Source organism: Opisthocomus hoazin, chromosome 22, assembly GCF_030867145.1.
Source record: "Opisthocomus hoazin isolate bOpiHoa1 chromosome 22, bOpiHoa1.hap1, whole genome shotgun sequence".
Taxonomy (NCBI): Eukaryota; Metazoa; Chordata; class Aves; order Opisthocomiformes; family Opisthocomidae; genus Opisthocomus; species Opisthocomus hoazin.
The window spans coordinates 7,138,647-7,162,209 of NC_134435.1; the positions used below are offsets into that span (position 1 = coordinate 7,138,647).

The 23,563-nt window shown below is 40.7% G+C and overlaps 1 protein-coding gene across 3 annotated transcripts; it reads left to right on the forward strand.

The window, feature by feature from the left end:
• The first annotated feature begins 167 nt into the window (after window positions 1-167).
• G3BP1 (G3BP stress granule assembly factor 1) lies at window positions 168-22,956 on the forward strand. Of its 3 annotated transcripts, XM_075441402.1 has the most exons (13): window positions 168-287; window positions 11,198-11,219; window positions 11,847-11,960; window positions 13,228-13,309; window positions 13,707-13,880; window positions 14,669-14,759; window positions 15,239-15,332; window positions 15,722-15,926; window positions 16,699-16,800; window positions 17,420-17,531; window positions 17,949-18,074; window positions 18,162-18,292; window positions 20,376-22,956. In XM_075441402.1, the coding sequence occupies exons 3-13, from the start codon at window positions 11,866-11,868 to the stop codon at window positions 20,580-20,582; spliced, it is 1,419 nt and encodes a 472-aa protein (XP_075297517.1). In that variant the 5' UTR covers window positions 168-287; window positions 11,198-11,219; window positions 11,847-11,865; the 3' UTR covers window positions 20,583-22,956. The 3 variants fall into 3 exon arrangements, with proteins under 3 accessions (XP_075297517.1, XP_075297516.1, XP_075297518.1); XM_075441401.1 differs by lacking the exon at window positions 11,198-11,219; XM_075441403.1 differs by lacking the exon at window positions 11,198-11,219 and having other exon boundaries at window positions 18,183-18,292.
• Window positions 22,957-23,563: the final 607 nt, after the last annotated feature.

Below are 23,563 nucleotides of genomic sequence, written 5' to 3' on the forward strand. Positions count from 1 at the left end.
CTAGGTGTCGATCACTCTCACTGCTCCGCAGAGCCAGGCCGCATGGTTGGTAAACCGAGCTGCCTCTCAGCCATCTGCCCGCCTGTTTTCCCGCTGCGGGCCAACTAGCATCCGAGCGAAGGCGACCGCCGTTCTTTGATTGGCTCATCCGCCTCCCGCTGGGGTAGGCTGCGCGCCGGATATATCTAGCCGGCGGCAGAGCACGCCGTTGCGTGAGGTGCTTCTCGTCCGCCGGGCAGGCCTGTGGTGAAGCGACGCCTCCCGCTCCCGTCCCGCTCCGCCCGCAGGTGAGTGGGAGGGCCCGCGGCCGCGGGGGGAGCGGGCGGGAGCCACCGGCGGGGTCGCGTCCTCCCGGGGGACGGCTGCGGGCCGCACGCACCGGGCCTGCCCCCCCTCCCCCCCCTCCCCCCCCTCCGCTAGGCCGCGGTCCGTTGCGGGGGGTGGGGTGGGGGGTGGCTGCCGTTGGGCGCCCGTTAGGCCCCCGCGTTCCCGGCGCCGAAGCAGTCCCGTTGCCCCGGTCCCGCGCGCGAGGCCCGCCTGGTCCCGGCGGCGCTTTGTGGCGAGCGCCCTCCCGTCCCACCCTGCCGCCGGGCTTTCGCAGCCCCCGGTGAGGCTGCGCAGCGGGGCCCTGCGGCGGGAGGGGCCTCCTGCTCCGGCGGAGATCTCCGAGGCGGGAGCGCGGTGCAGCGGGGCGTCGCTTGGCCGGCGGTTGCTTACCAGGGAGCGTTGTTTGCGGGAAGGGGGGGGAGTGGAGGGGGGGATCGGCTGTTCGCGGGCCTTCATTGTGCGAGCCGAGATGCGGAGCTGCGAGCTTTGTTCTCGGCTTCACGGACTCGGGGGGGGGGGTTCTTCCACTTTTTCATTTTTCGTTTTTTGTTTTTTTTGAGTGAGGCGGGGGTTAGGTGCGGGACGCCCTGGAGCCTGGCGTGCGGCTGAGGTAGCTCCTCTCAGTAGTTCGTTGTAGCCGTAGATTGAGGGAGGGAGGCTGGGTGCCTATGCAGTGAGGTCGTCCGTGGCGGTGCCTCGGGTCGTGGGTGTCTCCCGTGCCCCATCTTTGTAGATGAAAGGAGTCATAATTCGAGCAGAGGGAGAGCGTGTATCTTGCCCTGGCTTACCGCATGACCTTGGCTGGATCTGAGGTTGAGCCAAGATTTAAATGCCAAGTAGTGCTTGTATGAAGACTTTCCAGCCCCTTGTAAGGCCTTAGATGTACTTGCTGGAGGAAAACCAGAGAAAAGGCTTCAACACATCTTTCAGGTACACTTTAGTATTGATCTGGGTGACCTGATGTGTTGTTAATTCTCAACGGGCTTACCTGGCGACTTTTTGTGTTAAAGGTTGCGTGCATATAATAAGTATTTACAAAGGAAGTGTCTTTCTTTTTTTCACAATTGGTTGAAAGCAGCATTTGCAGCAAGCCGCCATCTTTCTAGTGTATGCTATTTTTGTCTAGCCTGTGCTCTCACAGCCAGGAGTGACAGCTTTAGGAAATGTGGACACTGCTACCAAGCTCTGAAAGCTAATGCTTCCAGGTGCCACAAATCAAATGTGGCATGTGTGTATTGGACTTTTTTTAGCTAACAAGACACTTTAGATTGCTGTTGGGAAAATAAGGGAGTACAGAAGTTGACAGAGAAAAACTGCATTTCAAACGTTTTCTGAAATCTTTGCTTTGACTAAGTTTTTACTTTTCTAATTCTCTGTCCATAAAGAATAAGCCTAATGATTTTGCTAAAAAGATAGTTCTGTGAGACTTCCGTGACATTGGTGGTAGCATGTTCACATCCTGTGAACTGAGCTCACCTTTTCCTGGGGTGTTTCAGTCAGTATACTTAATGTGGTGAAGTCATGAGTCTAGCTTTAAAAGAAAAAAAAGCTTAATGGATGGACCGTATAGCTAAATTGAAGTTTAGCTGTGTAAGTATTTACGTGCTAAAGGTCTTATATTCTAGTAGTCACAGGGCATTTTTGTGATGAAGATCTCTCAACGTTTTTGATAGCATTGCATGTTCCAGGGGTGTTAAAACATGCTAGAAAGCGTAATTGTACAAAATCTATTAGGAAAAATAATCAAATCAACAGTGGAACCTTTACAAGTGTGTGTCTTATTTTAAAGTATAAATCTTTCTAAAAAGAATCTGATGTACATTGGATGTTAAATAATGGTCTCCAGTTCTTGACTTGTGTGAATTAGAGAACTACTTTTTTTTTTTTTTTTGCTAGGTTGTATTCTTTTAAGTGTGAACTCCTTAAGTTGAAGGCTAGAAAACATAATTGAAGCTAAGGTAGAAGACGTGGTGGACAAGATTTCCTTTGTGTATGTGGGTCAAGTGTAAACATCAGGATCCTCTGTAGTGATTCTTTGCATTTGCAGTCTAAGAAACAACAAAAACATACAAGAAGACTTCTTTGTGCTGTGATTATAAGACCAGTGCTCTGCTGTTCATTTAGCTGCTGGCACAACAGCATTGACAGAGTTCAGCACAACTGATGATACTCTAGGTTTGAACATCGTAATTTTAAACATGAAATCTTTATGCACCTGGTGAAACAGTAAGCTCTTTGTTGGTCTGGAAAGCTAGTGTTTTCTTTTTTTGCCTTGTGAATTGTAAGGCAAACATACAGAGGAACGCTTTCTGATGAAGGTAAAATAGAGCAAAGATTGTGTTACTACAAGTATGTATTGATATTTCCGTTCATAACAGTAGTACCTGTTGAGAACACTCATAAGGTTAGCATAAATGGCCTGTTTGACTTAGGAAACATTTAAATTGATTATTCTACTTTTTAATATTAGAACTTGAGCCTTTTTGTCTAGCTAAGTGATGACTGAAGAATCAGAGGAAATCAATGCAGAGCAAGACCCTAGCAGGGTGGTGCTAGTTGCTATGCTGGCTGTAGTCTGCTGTGCTTGAAACAAACCAGAGGAGAAAGTGATAGTTTTGTCTAGAAGACTGGATACTTTTTTACAGGTACCTGTATAAAATCTACAGAGTTGAAGTAATTACTAACTTCTTGCTGAAACTGCTAATAGACTTGATAATCTTCAGCGATCTCATTGAGTAATAAAGAAAAAAAAGAAGGAAAAATTAAAAAGTCTGATCTTCAGCTACTCTAAAAGAATCCCTAAAACTTCTGAAACTTTGCAGGCAGTGAATATTATACTAGTCTGAGGTCCTAGTTTTGCTATTTTAAGTCTGGACCTCTTCCAGAAAGACATGGCTGGTGGAGTACTGCTTTCAGAGCTAGAAGATTGTGAACTGTCAGTTATGTACGAATAATCTGGTATGAACCTGATTCCTTGCTGAGACAAATGTGAAATACTGCATTGTAAAATATTGGTGGCCGTCTTCCATTTTCTTCTGCATTGCACTGTACTGTTTTCCTGTTTTGCTTCTGGCTGCTGTTAGGCTTTCTGATGTGTTTTTAAGTGTGTAACAATGCAGTGATGGATCAGCTTTAAGTGCCAGGATCCAGCCTATCTATGAAGGTTAAGAGTATTCTGTGGCTAAAATGGGTAGAAGTGAAAGAGTTGACTCTCTTCATAGGTATCTGTTGCTTGGCATGCAGAAAATATTTTGTTAAATCTTAGTTCTGGTGATTTGAATCCAAGTGGGAGAGAGCTTGAATTTCATTGTGATGTCTGTGTAGCTAGGTGTTCTAATCTGCCTCTTCTGACTGCTTGTGAGTAACTTTTGCTTTTTGCTTTAAGAAGCTGCAGTGGAGCCAAATGGAAAAACTGCAGACCTAAGAGAAGAAGACTGGACCAGCTGCCAGCTTCATCGAGTTGTTGAAGCAGCTCTTGGATGTCAAAACAAAACCTATTCTAATGGCAAAATCATAGGGTCTGAGTAGCTGCTTTATCATGAAGCAATCTGAAGAGCAGTATAGGCATAAATCTGACTTTTTTTCATTAAAAATTGAGTAAACAAGCCATTCAGACTGGCACTATCCTACACCACCCTCTAGGATGAAATTTGCATGGTTAAAATATAATTTTACAGGAAAACATTACTTCTAATTTTAGGGTAAAAAAGGCTGGAATAAGTCCAGTTAGAAATGAAAGTCCTTCACCCAGGTGTAGGAGAAAGCTGATTCAGGATTATTAAAAAGAAATAGGATAATCTGATTTAGAATTATTAAAAAGCAGTGTAGGAAAATTTCTGTGAATTCTCAAGGCTTTGGGTTTTGAGAACTCAGATTTTCGAAAGGAGTTAACTTTAGACTTCTGTCAATTCGCAAGGGCCATATTTTTTTCTGCAATGCTAAATGCAGCATAGCTATCTTCTTGTGGTGGTGTGAGGCATTAGTAGTTAGGCTCAGGGCAGATCATCTTAACTGAATGTTGCAACAGGTCCCTCTACAGCAGCCTTGATTAACTTTTTTACAGTGGCAAGATTATTTTCAGCTTTTTTCTGTCAAACTGAAGCAGGATATGAGCAGCTCCCAGAATTGTTTTAGTACAAAAAGGAGAGGGGATGAAGCTGTTCCATTAGTTTTAGAACTGTTTACCTAGCATACCTGGATACAGCTTCTCAGCAATTGAGAATTGTACTTCTGGAAATGCATAATGGAATTCAAAGGAATTGGTGCACGTACAGACTATTGTGACTGTCTTGGGGGCCGATCAAATTGTCTATATGTGGTTCAAAAGTAAAAATACTGACTGACTTGTATGGTGAGACATAATTTGCTGTTTGTCTTTGGACAGTAGGTGGACCTTTATGCTCCTAACTGCAGGAATGGTATCCAGTATCTCTTTCCTTCCCCAGATGAACATGCCTTACTGTACAGGTATAGATGCTGGTCTCAACTAGCTTAACCTTACACTTTAGGTAGTCTTCTGTGTATTTTGTGTCTCTGCTTTTCAGCTTAATGCTCTAGGAATTATTTCTCAGTGTTCTTTTAGATTCTGAATAATAGCATTAGACATCTTCAGTTCATCTCTTGCTTGGCAGAGCTGAACAACACAAGGAACACTGAATTTTGTCTACAAACTGGCAGACCCCATCGTATCCATCAACTTGTGGATCACACTTAGGTTGGTTAGCAAAAACACAGGCTGACTTCTAGAGCGATAGCTTTTCTGCATTAATTCATGGTTTGTTTATCTGTATTCTGATAGTGTTTAAAGGGCTGTGCTGAGTAAGGCTTCCCATCTGCCACTGGCAAGCAGAGGGGTTTTTCAGTACTAGCATGGGCATTGTTGAATGTAGCTCTGAATTATTTTTTTAATCTTGTAACGAAAATGTTTTTGCACTTAAATTTGGATTGATTGCTTGGATACTTTGATTAGAAAATAGTTAAGCTTCTAATTTGGTTTTTCTTACCCATATGTTGGTGTAATGTCTAACTTTTCTTTAGCGTCCCTCATCAGTATGTCTCAAAGAGCTTCAGAAAGGGGTTCAGGTATTGCTCGGCCTTTCTGCAGCATCAGCATAATTAAGCAGAGAGAAAGCTGTTTGCCCAAAGATTCTGCATTCTGATTGCTACATGATTATTTTTTTAGGATGCAGCTCCTAGTAACACCTCAAGTACCCTATGAACCTTGGGGGTTGTGTGGTTGTCATACAGTAGAAACTAGTTACTGTAGTGAATGGAGAAATGGCTGCGTTAAGTTTGAGGATCCAGATCCAAGTTTTATCAGGTGGTGGTTTTAAAGATTTTTAATAAAGGTTCTGTCTGCATTAGAATATCTAGCACTTCACGCTGCTCTGATCTTGGCTGGGGAGTGCCTGCTTCTGGAAGTTCCTAGTGAATATGTGTTTCCAGAAGATACTAGTAAGAGTTGAATGCTGGTAACCTCACAACTTGTTCCAGTTTGATCTTTAAATATTTCATTATTTATTGGATAGGTTATCCCATCACTTAGCTTTCAGGATCTGGCTTCCAAGCGTCTTGCCTCCTGTGAAATAGTGCTACCTTTAAGACAACTTTCAAACAGGATACTTTCCCTCAGAATCTGTCAAAAATACAGAAGAGTTGAACCGGTTACAGAAGTCCGTAATGGCTTCTGTATAAAATACAGGCTGTATTGCTGTGACACTGTTCTTTGTGACATTGTCTCCTGCATCCAGTGGGAGGCAAGTAATGAGAACCATTTTTTTTAAAGGAGATTAGTGTTTTGATACTTTGGTTGCCTACTTATTTGAGGTGCTTTTTCAGCACTTCGTAATTTAGGCTTGGGGTCAACAACTGAGGTATTTTTTGTTCCCCTCAACTAGTTAAGGCTGTATTAAAATAAGAAGGGTATCTTGCATCTCAGTGTATCTGGTATCTTGTAGTGTTTTAAATATACATTTCCTTGAAAAGGTTTACATTACTCTTCCTACTTGAAAGCAAGCTGGTGTAACAATATAAATCCCCAGCTGAGATGGCCACTGGAATTTGCCTGGTGATGCAAGTTTAGCTTGTTTGTGTTTCATTGTTCACTCTAATGTTTTGTATCATAGTTCACATAGGTACCAGCTTCCTTTTTTTGCTTAGTCAGCAGCACTAGCAGATGCTAGTCATGTAAAATGTATGAAGAGTTGGAATTAACTGGAATTGTTTTGCTTCTGTTTAACTTTTAATCTATATCATGCCTGTTAAGAGGTATATTAGGAGTTTTCTTCATGTTTTTTTTGTACCAGCTATTTTTTTTCTTGTCCTAATCAACAGTAGTAACTGCTTCTAGTGCTGGTTACTCCGTGTAGATGGTTTGTGGCTTTGAACATGCTCACATGTTGCTAAGCAACTTGGAGAAATCCCAAATGACACTTAATTATGCAATCCTATTAACTATTGACCAGACCCTTAATGCCCAGGAAAATTGCTGTTTGCTAAGTTTGTAGTGTGATGGAATCAGATACAGATACTTCTTTTCCAAGTGTGGTTCTCTGGGTGTTTCTTAAGTTTTCAAAAAGCCTTTCTATGTTAAGGAATTAATTTATATCAAAATAAGGGAGTAGAGTTGCGTGAGAAGTTTGGCATTCTGGTTTAGAGGGGTAAAACAACTGAGTAACATCAATCATACAGAGTTGCTTTTGTATAGTTAGAGATGAAGTTGTAGAAATGAAAGATCTGAATTGCTTTTCATAGAAGCCAAGTAGGTTGTTGGAAGCAATATAACAGCCCTGTGAGAATGTCTTAGTTAAATCTGTAATTAAAGGATGGGGAGGGGTGGAACATGACTGTTTTGATACTCTAAACTCTACCAACTTGTAGAGATGGGCAGGAGTGTGGTATCAATTGAGTCACCTTATACCATGCAAGTAGCCAAAAGAGTATGAACTGCTGTAGGGTTGTTCACTGTGTCTGCTGTGCAATATTCCAATCACAGACCTATAATGCATTGTAGTAACTTTGGATTTTTTGAGACTGTTTCTTGTACTGAAGTACAGGTCAAAAATATGGAAGTGAAAATAGCAGAGAGCAAAGGTATAAGCATAATGTTAAAAACAAACGGTGACCTGTTTAGAATATACTTCAGTGCAAATATGGACTTGTCTTTCTGTTAGTGCTGACATTTTTCTTGACAGAAATGGTTTAAAATTACCATGCACTTCAGGAAATGAAGCTTGGGATTTTCTGACTTGCAGCTTTTATTTCAATGGAGTCTCGTTGTCTGGCTTGTTATATCAGGCTAAGTGGGTTCTGAGAGCCTGAACCTTGTATGATGGACATTAGAGATTTTTATAATGTGTAGGAAGTCTAGTAGAAACAAGATTCAGACTAAACTCTTTGTCTGATTTAAAAAATATATAAAATAGTTTACAGCAATGGTTACTTCACTTTCACTGTGTAGCAATTTGGTGAGAAAATACTGACCAATGCTAGATGTTAGGTGTTCTTTGAGGCTGTTATTTTTCTGAATACAAATATGCTAATAGGTTTTGTGGACCTAAATCTAAATTTGCTAATACAGAATTTACATAAATGGCTCTAATTTATATAACCATACTTTAGAAATTCAGTGCCTAGCATTGATTTTCTGCCAAGTAGGAGCATTATAACAGATGGTGGAATTTTCCGCCAGCCAGGTGATAACCACTGTAAAGGAGGTATTTGTCTTCCCGTAAGTCTCTTAGCTTAAGGAAAGGGCTTAGTTATGTTGCAGGGTTGTTGTATTTGTTAGAATTTGAGTTCTCCATGTTGTTTTACAGATATGGAGTAACATGAATGATTGTTTATGAATGAATCTTAAATCATCTGATTTTCAGCTTTTCCTGTCAATTTTCACCCTTTCATCAGTATTTCCGTTGACTTGAAAATGTGTGGATAAGCTGCTGTCGGAAGCAATGTAGTGACAGTTCAAGCATTTGGTACTATTGTGCTCTGTGCAGTAGAAATATGGTATAAAATATTTGCGATTATTCTTAGGTCAAGGAATAGAGTAATGAATTGCTCATGATGGTAGGGAGTAAATATTCTCTCTGGAGATGCTTGGCTTCCATCATTCAGGTTGTGCTGGCTGGAGAAGAAGAGCAGATGGCAACTGGTGGCGTAGCAGCAGGTGCAGCAGGAGTAAAAACAGATTGTCCCCTGATTAGGTCATGTAAAGGTTTTTCCTATTTCTTTTCGGATCTGCTTAATGAGAACTGGGCACTCTGCTATTCTGCTTTCCATGTTGAGTTAGTTCTGATAGATTTTTTTTTTTTTTTTTCATGCTTAGCAATAGGGAAGTCCTTTGATTTTTTTTTTTATTGTTATTTTTGTAGCATGTAAATATGACAGACATAATCAGCACAAGCCACTTTACTTTCAGTATGTCTTCAGTACAGCATTGAAGATGACGTGCTAGTGGATTAATACAGATGAGGTCTCTTTTACTGGAGAAATCTGAAAGAGCTTTTGTTGAATGAGCTGTTGAGATTTGAGTGCTACAGGTAACAACTCACCATTATTTGAAGATGAGAAGCTTTGTACATTCATATTCTAGAAGCAATTGAAAATAATTCTCAAAAGAGCCTGATTCAGCACTTAATGGAATTGAGTAGAAAACCTGCCTGTTGACATCTGTAGGAATAAGGTTGAATTCCAGGGGGAATTGGTCTTTGCAGATAATTTCAGTGCACCTCCTGCACCTTCCCCCTCACCCCCAAAAAGAAAAAAAGGAAGAGTGAAGAAGCAACATGTGTATGCTCTTTTATGTAGAGCTCTTGTCGTCATACTCAAGAGTGATTGTGGGGGATATGATAGGACTGATTTTCTAATAGTAAACTCACAGTACAGAGGCAAGTTTTTTTTTAACTGTTGTGGAGCAGTTAAGTCTTGCATTGTCAGTTAAGACAACTGGATCTAAAAGTGAAGGTCTTGTCTGTCTGCCATTTCTACTCCCACTGCTTTAGGGGGTTGTCCTGCCCCTTGTAATGATAAAACTTCACAAGTGCTTGACAGGAAACAAAATTAAATGAGGAAGTCAGCAGTGGTACCCACAACTTAGCCTTTAACTGTGGCATTTTTTCTTCTCATCTGATGTTTTGTGGGGATTTAATTTAACATGCACTAGAAAACAAATGAGTTTATATCTTTGAGGCTTTTGTCACTTCAGACTGTGCTTGGTCTTGAACATCTGTATCTGTAATACATTATACTAGCAATTCGAAAGCTTCTTCAAAACCACAGATGACTGGGAACTTCCTAAAATGAAAGGGTTCTGCAGAATCTGAGCACTTCCTGTGGGCTGGACCCAGCCGTGGAGTATTGCTTTCTTTCTGTGCAATTAGCCCTTAAAAAGGGTTTTCAATACATTCAGAAGCTTTCAGCTGTTTGAGGATATTTTCAAGTTCAAAGTCATGCTTGGTCTTGCCCTTTCTGCATGTTATCATGCAAGTACCATTTCCTTGTATGGCGGTGATGCTCACACTTCTGAAAGGGCAGGCACTCATGTACAGATCCTCTGGAGCCTGTCAGATCTTCCTCCCCTGTATTTAAACTTACAGTACACAAATGCACTTTTTGCCTATATGGATAAACATTGTGTTGTCTTTTGGTTACAGTATGTTACATGTTAGTCCACAGTTTAAGTAAGGAGTTTGCCAGGTTGATTTGCACTTAGCTTTGTCCAGCTACCAACTTCCAGGTTGCCTTCTTTTGTATGCTCTTCTCTCTGGGATTTGAAGCTTCTGTTTTGCATTCCTGGTACATCCAGCAGTGTGGTTGTAACTTCCTTGGGAGGACTGTATATGGTGTGCATTTGAAACTGTCAGTGTAACAACACTAACCTGGTAGGTCACATCTGTGTTTTGAAGCCATAGTCTGTTGTCACTTCTTAGCATTTAAAGGACTACTACTCTGAAATTCAACAAATGTAAGGAGTTGGATGGGTGAACTGTAACAAGGCTTAGTACAAGTACATGGGAGAGGCAGCTGCTTTTTCTTCCCCCGTGCTTTGTTCAGATGGTAGTTCTGGGCAGCTCTGTTTGTCCAGGGTACAGGATGCCATTATGTACGGTGACTAGAGAAAGCTTGTCCTAATGTAACTGCCTAGGCATGAACTTTGCAGACTCCATCCGGATTAGTCTATGCTAGCGGACTACTTCGTTTGACTTTCTTTTTTCAGTTGCTGCCACCACTTCTTGAAGCTATTTATAGTTGTGCAGTCTTAAATAAAAGTAGATAAGTAAATGATGACTCCTGAGTTGCTTTTTAGGGGGTTCTAGTTAGTAGTCTATTAGTTTTGATTTGCAAGACACACCTGAAGTATGTGCATATTGAATTTGCATACTATGTGTTTGGGGAAGTGTTGTGTAGGGGAAGGGGGTCAATAATGGTGAGAAAGTTCTTCTACCTGCCACATGTGGTCTTTCAGTGCCCTTTTGGATAACATCTGCTTGACTGGCCGCAGCTGGGGCTTTCACTAGCTCTTTATTGTCAGCACTACAGGGCTGAATAGTTGCAGGAAAACTGGCTATCATATATAGTCTGTGATACATCAACAGCAAAACTGTCTGCTAAGCACCCATTCTGCTACCTGTTGGTATAAAGGAGTATGAAGCAGAAAATCTACTTTTGTTTCTGTATTGGGTAGCAAGAATGTGCTCTGGTGTCGTTATTTTTCCCTACCAGTTTGAACCTACTTTATGAGTTTGGACCGTGTGTATGAGTATTTGAAAGGAAGGAAATGCAGGAATGTGCTTTGATTTTGACTGACCTGGACTGAAGCTATACATATTGTGTAAACTACCTGTAAAGACTTTCTTTTTGTAATCTACAGATCCATGGAAATTAGGTAGAAGGTACGTAGATCGATTTGCCCCTGGGCCTTGGTATGGGTGATACTGTTCATTTGGTCTTCTGGATTTAAGCAAGAGGTGAAGAGCAGCATGCATTTGTTTGTAGCCAGTAATTTTAATATAATCCGATATTCCTCTACAGCGCTTGTTACTCACAAGCAAGGAGTGCTGTGCTGCTGATAAAAATAGACTGGACTTGTTCTGATCTTTTAGAAATGCCCTTAATACAGTAGCACAGGCTTTGCCTTAGAATGTCTGACTTTTAATTCTGATTGTGAAGTCAAGTGAGGTAAGTAGAACTTGGATCAACTGTAAATGACTTAGCCCCTAAGAAAATCCTCTTGAAGAACCATACTTGCTTGCCACCTGCTTTTTACTGAGGGTATGTAGGATGGTTAAATGCTGGCATGTTACGAGGTAATGTTGTTTGCCCGTGCAAGCTCTCCGACCGCTGGTTTGGTACCCAACACTCCTCCCCTTAGCACCAGAGTGATGACTCTGAAAACAGATCTGTAATACTGCTAATGAGTTTTGGTTCATGCTTTGCACTGTGCTTATCTGGCTTATGCTCTCAGTATGAACAGCAGTGTGAAATGCTTGTGTCTTATGGAGCTTTTGGGTTTTTTGTAGTTTTCAGTTGACCAAAGAAATGGTGATGGAGAAGCCAAGTCCCCTGCTGGTCGGGCGGGAATTCGTGAGGCAGTACTATACTCTGCTGAACCAAGCACCTGACTACTTGCACAGGTGAAGCTCTACTTCACTTTGATCTGTTTTTCTGTGTGAATTTCTTAATTTGTGTTTTAAAATTGATGATAAGCTTATTACCACATCTGGGCTTGCTGAATTTGGACATTAAAAAATCACATTTACTCAAGACAGGCTCTGGGTGTAATTTGCTTTCATTTTGATCTGCTGGGTTAAAACATGGATAGTAAAGGTTACAGGAATTCTTTAAATATCTGTGTTCTAGTTGTTACTGAAATGCTGCTATACATGTACTCTAAGTGAAAAAGAAGAAAAAATGAAATGTGTTGCTTGCTACTTCTAGTTTTAATGAATATCAATGAAAATTGGGTAAATGTTATTTAGTTAAGCATTTCTGTAGTATGTCTTAATACAGTGCCCCCTGACTATCCCCTGACTATAGGAAAAGCATTGTAAAAAGTGTATGCTTCTATATTGGTATGTCTCAGCCATACCGGCAGCTCTTTCTTAAAGGAAATTATGAATGCACAGCAAACTACAATCTGTTACCTATGTGTATTGGTCGTGTTTGATTTGACAGGTGTCCTACATTGCTAGAACTAACCTCATTTTTGAAGATACTTTGTTTTGCTGTGCTTTGAGTAGCTAGACAAGTGATTTCTGAAACCTTCGTTCTTCCAAACTCTGAAATACTTATTCATAGTATTTCTTCACTTAGGTGGACAGCTGACCTTGTCCATTTTTGTCAGAGGAAAGCTTACAATGTGCTGTGGAATTCAGTTCTAGTCTTTTATCTGCTGTCAGAATGCAGTCCCATGGTGTTTATGACACTTTAGCTTGTAATCCCTCAGTTGTAAAATGAAACATTTACCCATAGTGCTTTCCTCACTTTAGATAAAGGAAAAAGTACCATTGCTCCTTGCTCAAGTTTTAAACTAGAACTTGAGGGGAAGCCTTTAGCATCCTGGTTGTTCAGGGTACTAAGTTGCTGTAGGGACCTCGTACGGAAAGGGGAGAATGGGATTGGATCATCTAGCTCCTGTGAGATTTTGGTTTTGGCTGTTAGTGCTTGGGTATCTGACATATCTGAATGCTACAGCTTACACAGGAGAACTTTGCTTTTTCCCCTTTGATGGAAAAAACCCCACCCCCAAACTGCTAACAGGATAAGGGAATTATATGGCTGTATTCCAATAATTCAGACAGAAAACTTGCTTGAAAGTATATTATTCATAGTGCACTCTAATGTAGAGGCTCAGTGTTCTTACATAACAAAGCTTAGTGTTAGAATATTTCTTTCCAACAGGTTTTATGGAAAGAACTCTTCTTATGTCCATGGTGGCTTGGATTCCAATGGAAAACCAGCTGACGCGGTCTATGGGCAATCTGTAAGTACATGAAAAAAGTTACTGTTCTTTCCTTCTTTTTTTGTCACCTGCATGGTTGAGAAGAGACACGTATCCAGCTGTGATTCATGCCCCCTTTGTCCAAGTGCTGGCTGTAAAAAAAAAAAAAAAAAAAAAAAAAAAACACCAAAAAACCAGACAAAATGCCAGAATACTCTCTAACTGTAAACAGCAATAGTTAGGCAACATATGCTTCTTTTATTAAAGTTCATAATGTAAAATTGCTTACGAAGCAAACTTAAAGAGCGTGCTGCCAAGCTTTTGCTTGGAGTTGGGGAATATATTCTGAAACAGTGTGTTAAGTTTTTGCTTTCTTTGAAAGCTGCTGACTTAGAAGAAATGGGTTCTGCAGTGTAACCTGTATACCATTCTTTCATAGGATATCCACAAGAAGGTGCTGTCATTAAACTTCAAGGATTGCCACACAAAGATTCGTCATGTGGATGCCCATGCTACTCTCAATGATGGTGTTGTAGTCCAGGTGATGGGAGAGCTCTCCAATAACATGCAGCCTGTGCGCAGATTCATGCAAACATTTGTACTTGCACCTGAGGTATGTTGTATGGAGTGCTAGTGTTATTATAGTGCTTCTAATATGTCAGGAGTAATGAGGCTTGTCTGGTTTGGTGTTGGAATCTGGAGGGTTAGACTGGGAGGGTAGTTTGCCACAAAATGCAGCAGTAATGTTCTGCACATTCCTTAGGAAATGACTCTACTTCTGTATCGTCATATGTTAACCTTGGATATCAGAATTACAGTTGTAAATGTCCTAACTTTTGGCTACTAGGTATATGGAATGTATTTTATTCCTTACATGTTTTAAAGTTATTTTATGTTTGATTTGCCCTCCTAGCAACTGGTGCTCGTATTGAAGAGAATTAGTAGAAAGAGGAAAATGCTTGCTGTTTGGGGATGTGGGTTCCAGACTTGTATAAAATGCTGACTCAGCATTTGAGGTGGCTTTTGAAATAGTCACCTTTTATTGAACAAAACAGTTTACATAACAAAATAATAATAAGAAGGAGGATTGCAATATCACTTTATTTTTCAGTTTGACTTGGAGCTGAGGATTGATACTTTAAACCCCAGGAAGTTCTTGCTCCTGCTGGACTAAAAGCACTAATATGAATCTTTCCCATTGCTCAATACGTACTTGACTTGCTAGCATAGTGCATCTTTTTTGTTTTTTCCTGAATAATGCACATTTTGTTGAAGGAGGCAAGTTTGGATTAATCTTATGTGGAAAGGATGATTTGCTAAAGCTGTTCTGGTTTTCTCATTATTTCAATTTTACTGCAACTGGTGTAACTGAATTGGTTCCTCCCCTTAATTTGCTTCTAGGGTTCTGTTGCAAACAAATTCTATGTCCACAATGATATCTTCCGCTACCAAGATGAGGTTTTTGGTGACTCTGACACTGAGCCTCCAGAAGGTAAGTAGCAGGAGTTTTTGGATTGTTCTGCAGATGCTTGTTTCTAGGTCTATATCAACATTTCATTCCCAGACCAGAGGAAATCTTAAGCTTCATGTTCTAGGTGTTTTTTCCTTGCCTGTAGTGTTCTTGAGCTCCAGCAAGGAATCGTGATGTGCAGATGATTGTTATTTTTGTGGCATATTCTGTTTCTATTAAAAGAACTGGAAGATTTATTTTAGCAGTCGCAGTCAGATTCTTTGGCTATAAATCTCCTTTTCTGAAGTATTTGAAACATGTTATTTGACCTTGGTCGAAACTGAGTAACTGAAATGATAACAGAAGTATAAGGAAAGGTTTGTTCCATGTCACATCTTGATAGTGCTTCCCGTGTGCCCTTCAGCAGAGACTTTACCTGCATGCTGTGGAAGATACCTAACACTGGAACTGAGTACTAAAGATGTGTGTGCTGTATTTTTTCCTTTTCTAATTTCATTTAGAATCAGAGGAGGAAGGGGAAGAACCTGAGGAAAGACAGCAGACACCTGAGGCTGTTCCTGATGATACTGGTGCTTATTATGAGCAGGCTGTCAGGTAATAATACCTTATTAGATGAAGTCAGATGTTGTGTAATACAGATGGCTTGTAGAACAGGTCAGACGAATTTATTGCTACCTGTGATTTTGCTCTTTAATAGTCAAAAGATTTCTGTTTATTGGGCAGCTGAAACCAAAGTTCTGTTAGGCTAAACGCAGAGACTCTGGATTTTCAGTAGATGTAATGCTTTTGCCGCTCTGTAGTGCAACAATGCAAAACTTGCATCCCTGTGCAGTGTGGCCTTATTTAGACAGATTAGCCTTGTTCTTCCTCTCAAATGTGGTGTACCTGATTCTGTATTGGACAAATAACATTCCTTACCACCCAGTAATAGAATCAAGTACAATACCTCCTCTTTTTCTTTTTTTTGTGGTGCTGTCTAATAGCAATGACATTGAGGAACATCTGGAAGAGACAACTGCAGAGGCAGAGCCGGAGCCAGAGCCAGAACCTGAACAGGAGCCTGAACCAGAGGTGCAGGAAGAAAAATCTGAGCCGGTATTAGAGGAGTCAGCTCCAGAAGAGACTGTGGAAAAGAGTCCTTCTCCAGCTCCTGCTGATCCAGCTCCTGCAGTGCAAGAGGATTCCAGGGTAATGACAGAGGATGGCTCTGTGCTGTGGTGGTGTCATCGGTGTGTTTGACTCTTCTGTCATTTTGCAGAACATGATCCTCTCTCTGGCAAGAGGAAGAACATCTGGAGTTAGAAGTGTTTAAATGCTTTGTAGTTTTTCCTCCCCTGCCCCAATTACTCTTGTCATGACCAGTTGCCACCTTCTCATTAGTTCCTGTACTCTAACAGGTGGATGAAATTCTAGCTAGTAACTAGTTGGTTAAAATACCAGCAGCTAAGGTAAGGCTTATATATTTGATAGGTGTGGGAACTGTGACAGCAGTGGGAGGCTGAGATTCCTTGTTTGTAAAGAGCTTCTGAGATTCTGAGCAGACTGCAAACAACATGCTGAATTGGGAAAATGGGCGAAATGTGCCTTTATTTCTGTGTGGGGACTTTTGTCACCTTTGAGTATTAAGGGAGGCAGAAGTGGACAAATGAGTACTCAAAAAACCAGTGCTTTGGTTAACCTTGATGTGCTACTTGGTCTTAGGCCACTGCTGTGTCCTATTTCAACTCTATGTAGAATTTAGAAATAGGGTGTAAGTGTGACTGTATTGTCATTACACTAAGTCTTTTAAATTGAAATGACTTGAAGGAAGTTGTGGAGAAACTGCTGTTGGCTGGATCCATGATTTCAAAGACAGGTTAAAATTCGTTACTGTTATCCTGTGTGTGTCAGCTATACTGTCAGGAATATGTTTCAGAAGGATAAAGGCATCTGGAGTTGAGTTACAATTTTTTTTTTCTAGACATTTTCCTGGGCATCAGTAACCAGTAAGAACCTCCCTCCCAGTGGAGCTGTTCCAGTATCAGGAATACCACCTCATGTTGTGAAAGTACCAGTCTCGCAGGTAGGAATCCAGCATCTAGAGAAGTTTTAAGTGCTACACTGGCTCACAGTAAACTGAGGTGGGGAAAAATACAGTGAAACCTACTTTATGATCTGAATTCAGGGAGACTACAAAGACTTTCAAATTCAGTGTTTCATTATAGACTTCATAAAAATGTCCTTGGCTTTTGAGTTGAAAAGGAATTGTTTCTCATGGAGAAGCAGAGAGTGTTCATGTAAGTGCTGGATGTAGCTGCCATCTGAAATGTTTACACCCTCTTAACAGAAGAGACAAATCTTCTAATTTTTTTTCACTGCCTATTCATGTATGATATTTTGTACCAAATAAGTTTATCTAATACTGTCTATCTGTAACTACCACTGCACTTTGGGCAGACAATTTATTGTATATAACTCTGAATGGGGGGGACTTTGAAATTCGAACTTAGTCAAGTGACGTGAGCTTTTAGCATGTAGACCACTATGAGCTAACATGCATTTTAGTCACAGGTGGTAATAACTATGATTTTTTCCTGTATTTTCAAGCTACCTTATCAACAACTTGATAGTGAGCTCTTAAAAGCTGAATCCTACTGTTATGTCTGATTTGTTCTTCTTAATTCCTTTTTGAATTTATACAGCCCCGCCCTGAGGCAAAGCCTGAATCTCAGACCCCACCTCAGAGACCTCAGAGGGATCAGCGAGTGAGGGAGCAGCGAACAAGCATCCCACCACAGAGGGGTCCTAGACCAAGTAAGAGAAGCTACAAAGAGTAAACCTGTTGGTTTCTGCTATTTGATGGTTTTGGGGAAGCAATATGATGATTACAGCTTTTAAAATGTCATTAATTTTGTCAGTAAGTGAATGACTTCTTCTGTGGATATGGTTATTTTAAATGATCTTGGTCTGAATGTCTGGCAGCCTTTAGAGATGAGTTTCACTAGCATTTTGCTCAAGTATCTAGATTTCTACTCAAGCGTTTGGCTTCAGTCTGGTGATAAAAAGCAAACAGTTGCAAACTTGCTAGTTGTAGAATGCTTACCTTTTTTTGTGAATAGAGTGTGTATTCTGATTCTTTTATAAGGTTCTAATTCTGACCATGACTTGTTTTTTTTTTGTTTGTTGTGGGGACTGGCTTTTCTTAAACATGCTTTACTTTTCTGTTCCAAGTTCGTGAGGGTGAACAAGGCGATGTGGAGACTAGACGGATTGTGAGATACCCAGACAGTCATCAGCTGTTTGTTGGGAACCTTCCCCATGATGTGGATAAAAGTGAACTTAAAGACTTTTTCCAAAGTAAGCTAGTTGCTTTGCTGTGCTCTTGGGGTTTGGGGGTTGCCGCCATAAGCGTGGTCAACAGAGCATTCTAATGTATGACCGAAGAACTTGGCTTTTCTCTTGCAGGCTATGGCAATGTTGTTGAACTTCGCATCAACAGTGGTGGAAAGCTTCCCAATTTTGGGTTTGTGGTGTTTGATGATCCTGAACCAGTTCAGAAGATCCTTAGCAGCAGGGTAAATAAACTTCTAGTCGGTGGGTTTTGGTCTGTTGGTAACAGGCAGAGTTTTTTCTTGCTCTAACAAGAAAAGATTTTACTTGATCCCGTTCTTTGGTCCCTTTGCCCTTTCTTAAGCATCTTAAAGTAGGTGGGGTATCTTTCCCTCCTATTACCAAGACTTGTATGACATTTGTACAGGTTGAATCTTTTTGTCATTGAAGTAGCTTATAACAACTTTGAACATAATAAACTGATTGATTGTAGAGCCTTTTTCCAATGGTAAGTTGCTGAGCTCTACACAGGAAAGGTAGCTTGGGTGCAGATTTTTAAGGCTTGGTATTTGGTCTGAGTTTGGGATATTTCATGTGGCTAGACACCTTTAGCTGTGGGATGTCAGCACCATTTGTAGCAATGCTTGACGAGTTAATGCACCTGAAGCCTAGCAGCCCTAGGAGCTCTCACAAGGAGAAGTGACTCAAGATCTGAATACTGGTAAAGAGCTGCTCCCATACGTGTTTTCCTACTGTTGTGTGCTGAGCAGTTCCAGTGTGGTCTAGGATAAAGTCTAAAGCAGGTGATTTGAAACCAATGCTAAAAGTAGGCTGAGTAGATCTGTTCCCACTCCAATTCAGGCCAAAGTCAATCAAGTAGTACAGTGACAGTGGGTTCTTAAGCGATTTCTTAGCTGTAAGCAGTATGTAAACACATTCAGCAGTGACAAATGTGCATGTTTGTGTTCTTGCTGAAACAAACCAGAAATGTTCACTGATGAGTTCTCTTGCAGTGGGAGAGAGCAGAGTGCCAGACTGCGTGTCCAGGGAGTGCCAAAGGTGCACTCAGCTGAGGGATTTGTGGACTTTGTTTACTTGTTCAGTTGTGCCACTCTGTGTAACTGGAGCTAGAAAAGAGTGGATGCTGGCTTCCAAGTTAGGCTTTGAATGTGTATTAAGCTTTCAAAGTTGGTGCACTCAAAATATCTCTTATTGTTTGTGGTTTTTTTGTTTTTTTGCAAGCCCATGTAAATGCTTAAATTGTAATGGATGGGCATGATTTTCTGTAGTCATATTTTTTGTTTTATGTAGACTAAAGTCCTGTAAAAGCTGTTTCACACATCTGCCGTGCTTTGAACAGCACTAAATTTTGTTTGTAGTATCCACACTTTGAATTGTTTTGCAAATGGGCCCAGTGCTTTGAGCAAAGATATGTCCTGAAACTGTAGGACTTCTCTCAGGATAAGCTTTGCTATAAATGAGTTTGTAAGGCTGTTAGCCAATGAAGCTGCACCCGCTGTCTGATGCAAAATGTGGGAGTTATCAGGCTGTAACATGATGCTTTGATCTTCTTGCACAGCTGATGGCTAGAGGAGGGCAGTGTGCTGCATCCTTAGATCTGTTCTACTTCTCTAGTCAGTTCAGTAGAAGAGAATGGATAGTCTTTCCACTTGATGAGCAAACATTGTGCCTGTGCTGATGGTGGGTGATATTTTTGATCTTCTTGCCTGTTGTGCAACTGCAGGAATAATTTGAAGCAAGTGAGTCCTTATTCCTGTAGTTCTTCGTTCTTGCAGACTTCAACATTTTGTGTGGGATGTTGTAGTCCTGCTCCTCTCTATTCTTGTCAGTGAGGTTTCCCAATCAAGTGACCACTTGATGCTGAAGTTGTGAAAATTGAGCTTGACCTAAGTGAAAGACTTAACTGGCCTGTATAGCAAGGTGGCAGAGGGGATCTGACAGTCTTTGTGCTGTAAGAAAAATCAGCTGGGACTCCGCATGGTGTCAGACTGTGAATTGCCGTGTATTGACAGAAGGAGGTTACTGTTAATAGTTCAATTCCTTTTCTAAATGGTGTCAGAATCCTCAGTGTTAAGCCTGAGATGGCTTTTCAAATGCCACTCTTCCACATCTTTTTATATCTTCTCCAGTGCATCCATAAGACTGGATGCATAATTTGACCATTGCCATTTTCTAGTAACCAATTGTAAAACACTTTAATTTTCTTTGTGGAGAGGAGGATGAGAGACAAGGTTGCAGAAATCTGCTTGACATGGCAGAGTTACTGGTGAGTCATTAATGGAAGTACCTTTTCTGCTTTTGTTGCAGCCCATCATGTTCAGGGGAGAGGTGCGCCTGAATGTGGAGGAGAAGAAAACACGAGCTGCCAGGGAGGGTGACCGCAGAGATAACAGACCACGTGGACCTGGAGGCACTCGTGGGGGGCTGGGAGGTGGGATTCGAGGGCCTCCACGTGGAGGAATGTCCCAGAAGCCAGGATTTGGAGCTGGAAGGGGGATCGGGCAACGCCAGTGAATGCATCATGGATGTTGACATGGTGGCGCAAACCCTTTTTCCTGCAGATTTGTGAATTTCAGCCTTGAGTATCTTGGAATGTGGCCCTAGCCTGTTATAGACTGCTACGTTTGATACTATTTTGGCCCCTTTTTGTTTGTGTTATGGTTTTGTGATTTTTTTTCTAGTCCTTGTCCCAGATTCCAGCTTTGTGGAACAACGTTTTAGGAAAAGTGAATTTTAAAAAGGAAAGAACTGAATTTTCTTGTTCACCTCAAACTTATGGACTGGATTTTTTTGGTACCAGTGGTCTTTCCTAAAGGAATGTCTCTTAATTTTTTTTCTTTTTCCTTTTTCTTCCCCCTTTCTACTGAGTTTGGGTGCATTTCAGTCAGTGGAATATTTCACATGCATGCGTTCAAGAGCCTGTAGGAAAGCATAGTACTTGGCAAGCATTTCAAGGGCAGAAAACAAAACTATTGATTTATTCTTTGAGGGTCATATGAACATCCTCTGGTCCGGAGATATTGCCACTTGAAAAATTGACATTTACCTTTCTCTTTGTGGCGCTGTAAAAGTGGAATAATGGGTATCCGTAGAAACTTTTCGTTTGATTACATGATCATGGAAAGGAATTCGAACTACTGTTTTACCACTTTAAAATTTTGGATTGTGGGAGAAGTTTTAAATATCTAGAACTTGACTCTTAAAACACTTTTCCTGAACTTGTGAAATTTTTTTATTGAAATAGGGAGGTTTTTTTCATGTTTAGTTTGTATTTGTATAAAAAAAGCAAAATTGTTGTGCCTTCTATTTATCTCTCATTCCAGTCTTGGCAAATTGTTTAAAAAAAGTAAAAATAAAAAAGGTCTAGATTTGCTTTATCAAGTCAAGAGTATGTTGGAATTCTTCCAAGGGGAAGAGGTTCTTCCTTCAGTCACTAGGTTTACTAGGTAGAGGTGGTTATAGCTGAGGTTTATAATACCTTCTGTTCGTCAGTTTGGCTGCATTCAAATAATTGAAAGCAAGTACTTTTTGGATGCAGAATTTAATAACTTTGAGGCTGGGCAGGCCCCATTGCAAATGTTGCAGAAGTAGAACTGAAGCAGAAGTACTTCTGTCACATCCTTTACAGCTCAAAATACTGTATGTGATAGTTATTTTTGCAGTTCAGGTGTTAATTTCATCCCCTGTTTCAGACCTAAAGTGGATGGATGGCATTTTTGTTGGAAGTACAGGAGGTACCTGCCTGTCCTGGTGTTAAGATGTTGAATGCTTTCCACTGCCTCTGAAAGAAGATGAAATGGAAAATAAAATACAAACCTATGTAATTTCATTCAAAGATCTTGTAAGACTGTACTGCACAAAGCAGTATTATTTCTGTAATGTGTGGTGTTAAACATCTGGATGAAAATGGCAATTTTGAGTCGACATAAGACCTTCAGAGCTCTGGGTAATATGAAAGAGCTGCTTAGTGAGTCTGCTTATATGTGTCAGGGTTCATTGTTTCTATGTTTTGTTCTATTAACATAATTGCTGTGCGTATGCGGTGTGTATATATATATCTGGACCTTTGCTTGCTTTAAAGCTAGAGCAGAGCTGCCCTTGCCCAAAGGGCAGATAGGTGTTACCTGCTCCAGAACAGTAATTTTAGCCTTTTACTTGCCAGACCTAGTGGTTGAGCCTGGTTGTACTAAATGTCTGTAGAGTTTTGGTTTCTGTTTCATTTTACCTTCATCTTCAGAGTTGTGTTACCCTATTTGTCCCTTCCCTCCGTACGAATATTTCTCAGATTGACTTGCTTAGTCTGTTCCTGAAGACTTAAATCTTGGTGAATTGGATGAGAGCAAAGTGTGATGGCAATAGCTGTGGTATGCTCTCACAGCCAGCATCCTAGAAATACATACTGCTTCCTCTTGTGGTGGTAACCGGTATTTTTCTAAAAAAGAAAGCTTTCTGCATTTTTTTTGTATCAGGAATGACTGTGAGGTGAAGGTGTGCAGTGGAAGTCTTTCGTTGAACTGTCCTTGTTCTTTGTGACTTTTCTCATTTGTTGGGTTTCTACTGTTCTTGATGTTAAATCCAAAACTGCAGTAACAGGTTGCACTTCAGACTTATCAAAGTGCTATTAATAGAAGCTTTTATACCTCTTAACTAAATCTGTGAAAGCACCCATAAGCCTGAAACACCGTTTGTGTAGTGTGACTTGGACAGTTCTGACTCATTGTCATCTGGGTTGAGAAAGCTGAGGAATGTCAGTGAAGAATTTCAAGGCCTAAGGTGAAGTGTATGCTTGTTTTATATGAATCAGACTCTCAACATGTTAAATAATAAAAAACCCAGAAAGTGATGTTCTTGTCCAGATTGACAGGCAAAATAAAATATTTACATAACATTTTCTTGGAATGTCTTGTAAAGAAACACTTTTCAGGAGCAAGTTATGTTGACAGCATCTTGAACAAAATGTAGAGTGACTTTTAGTATTTCCATTTTGGTGGTTCTGTGACTAGCTAATAACAAAGTATGCTGAAAAGACATGCTGTAAAATGTTGTTGCATTGGCTTTTTTGTTTAAACTTTCTAGTAGCCTCAAGCCCTTCTGGTTTCTGCCTTGACTGTGCTGTTAAAACCTCAGTATCTCTTGTCTGATGTCTGCAGTGTTTGTGTGCATTAATAATTAAGGTGACTGAAGAAATCATGATACAATTTGCCTCAGCTGGCCACAGTGAGCTAGAACAGCTACAAGGCTAACCTCTAAGAATAAAGGTAGGCTAGCTCTCTCTGGAACGAAAATAATCCCAGGGAAGTCTCAAATGAATAAGACTGTCTTTCCCTGCTAGCACCTCCACTTAATCGAGACGATGAGGTGGTGTTTGCAGTGCTTATGGTGTCCCAGTGCTCTTGGGGAGTAGGAATTGGAGAAAAGTTGGTCAGACCTGTCATAGGCTGCTGTTGCACCCACATGAGCCACATTCATATTGAAAGTAGGGCTTCGCAGAGAAG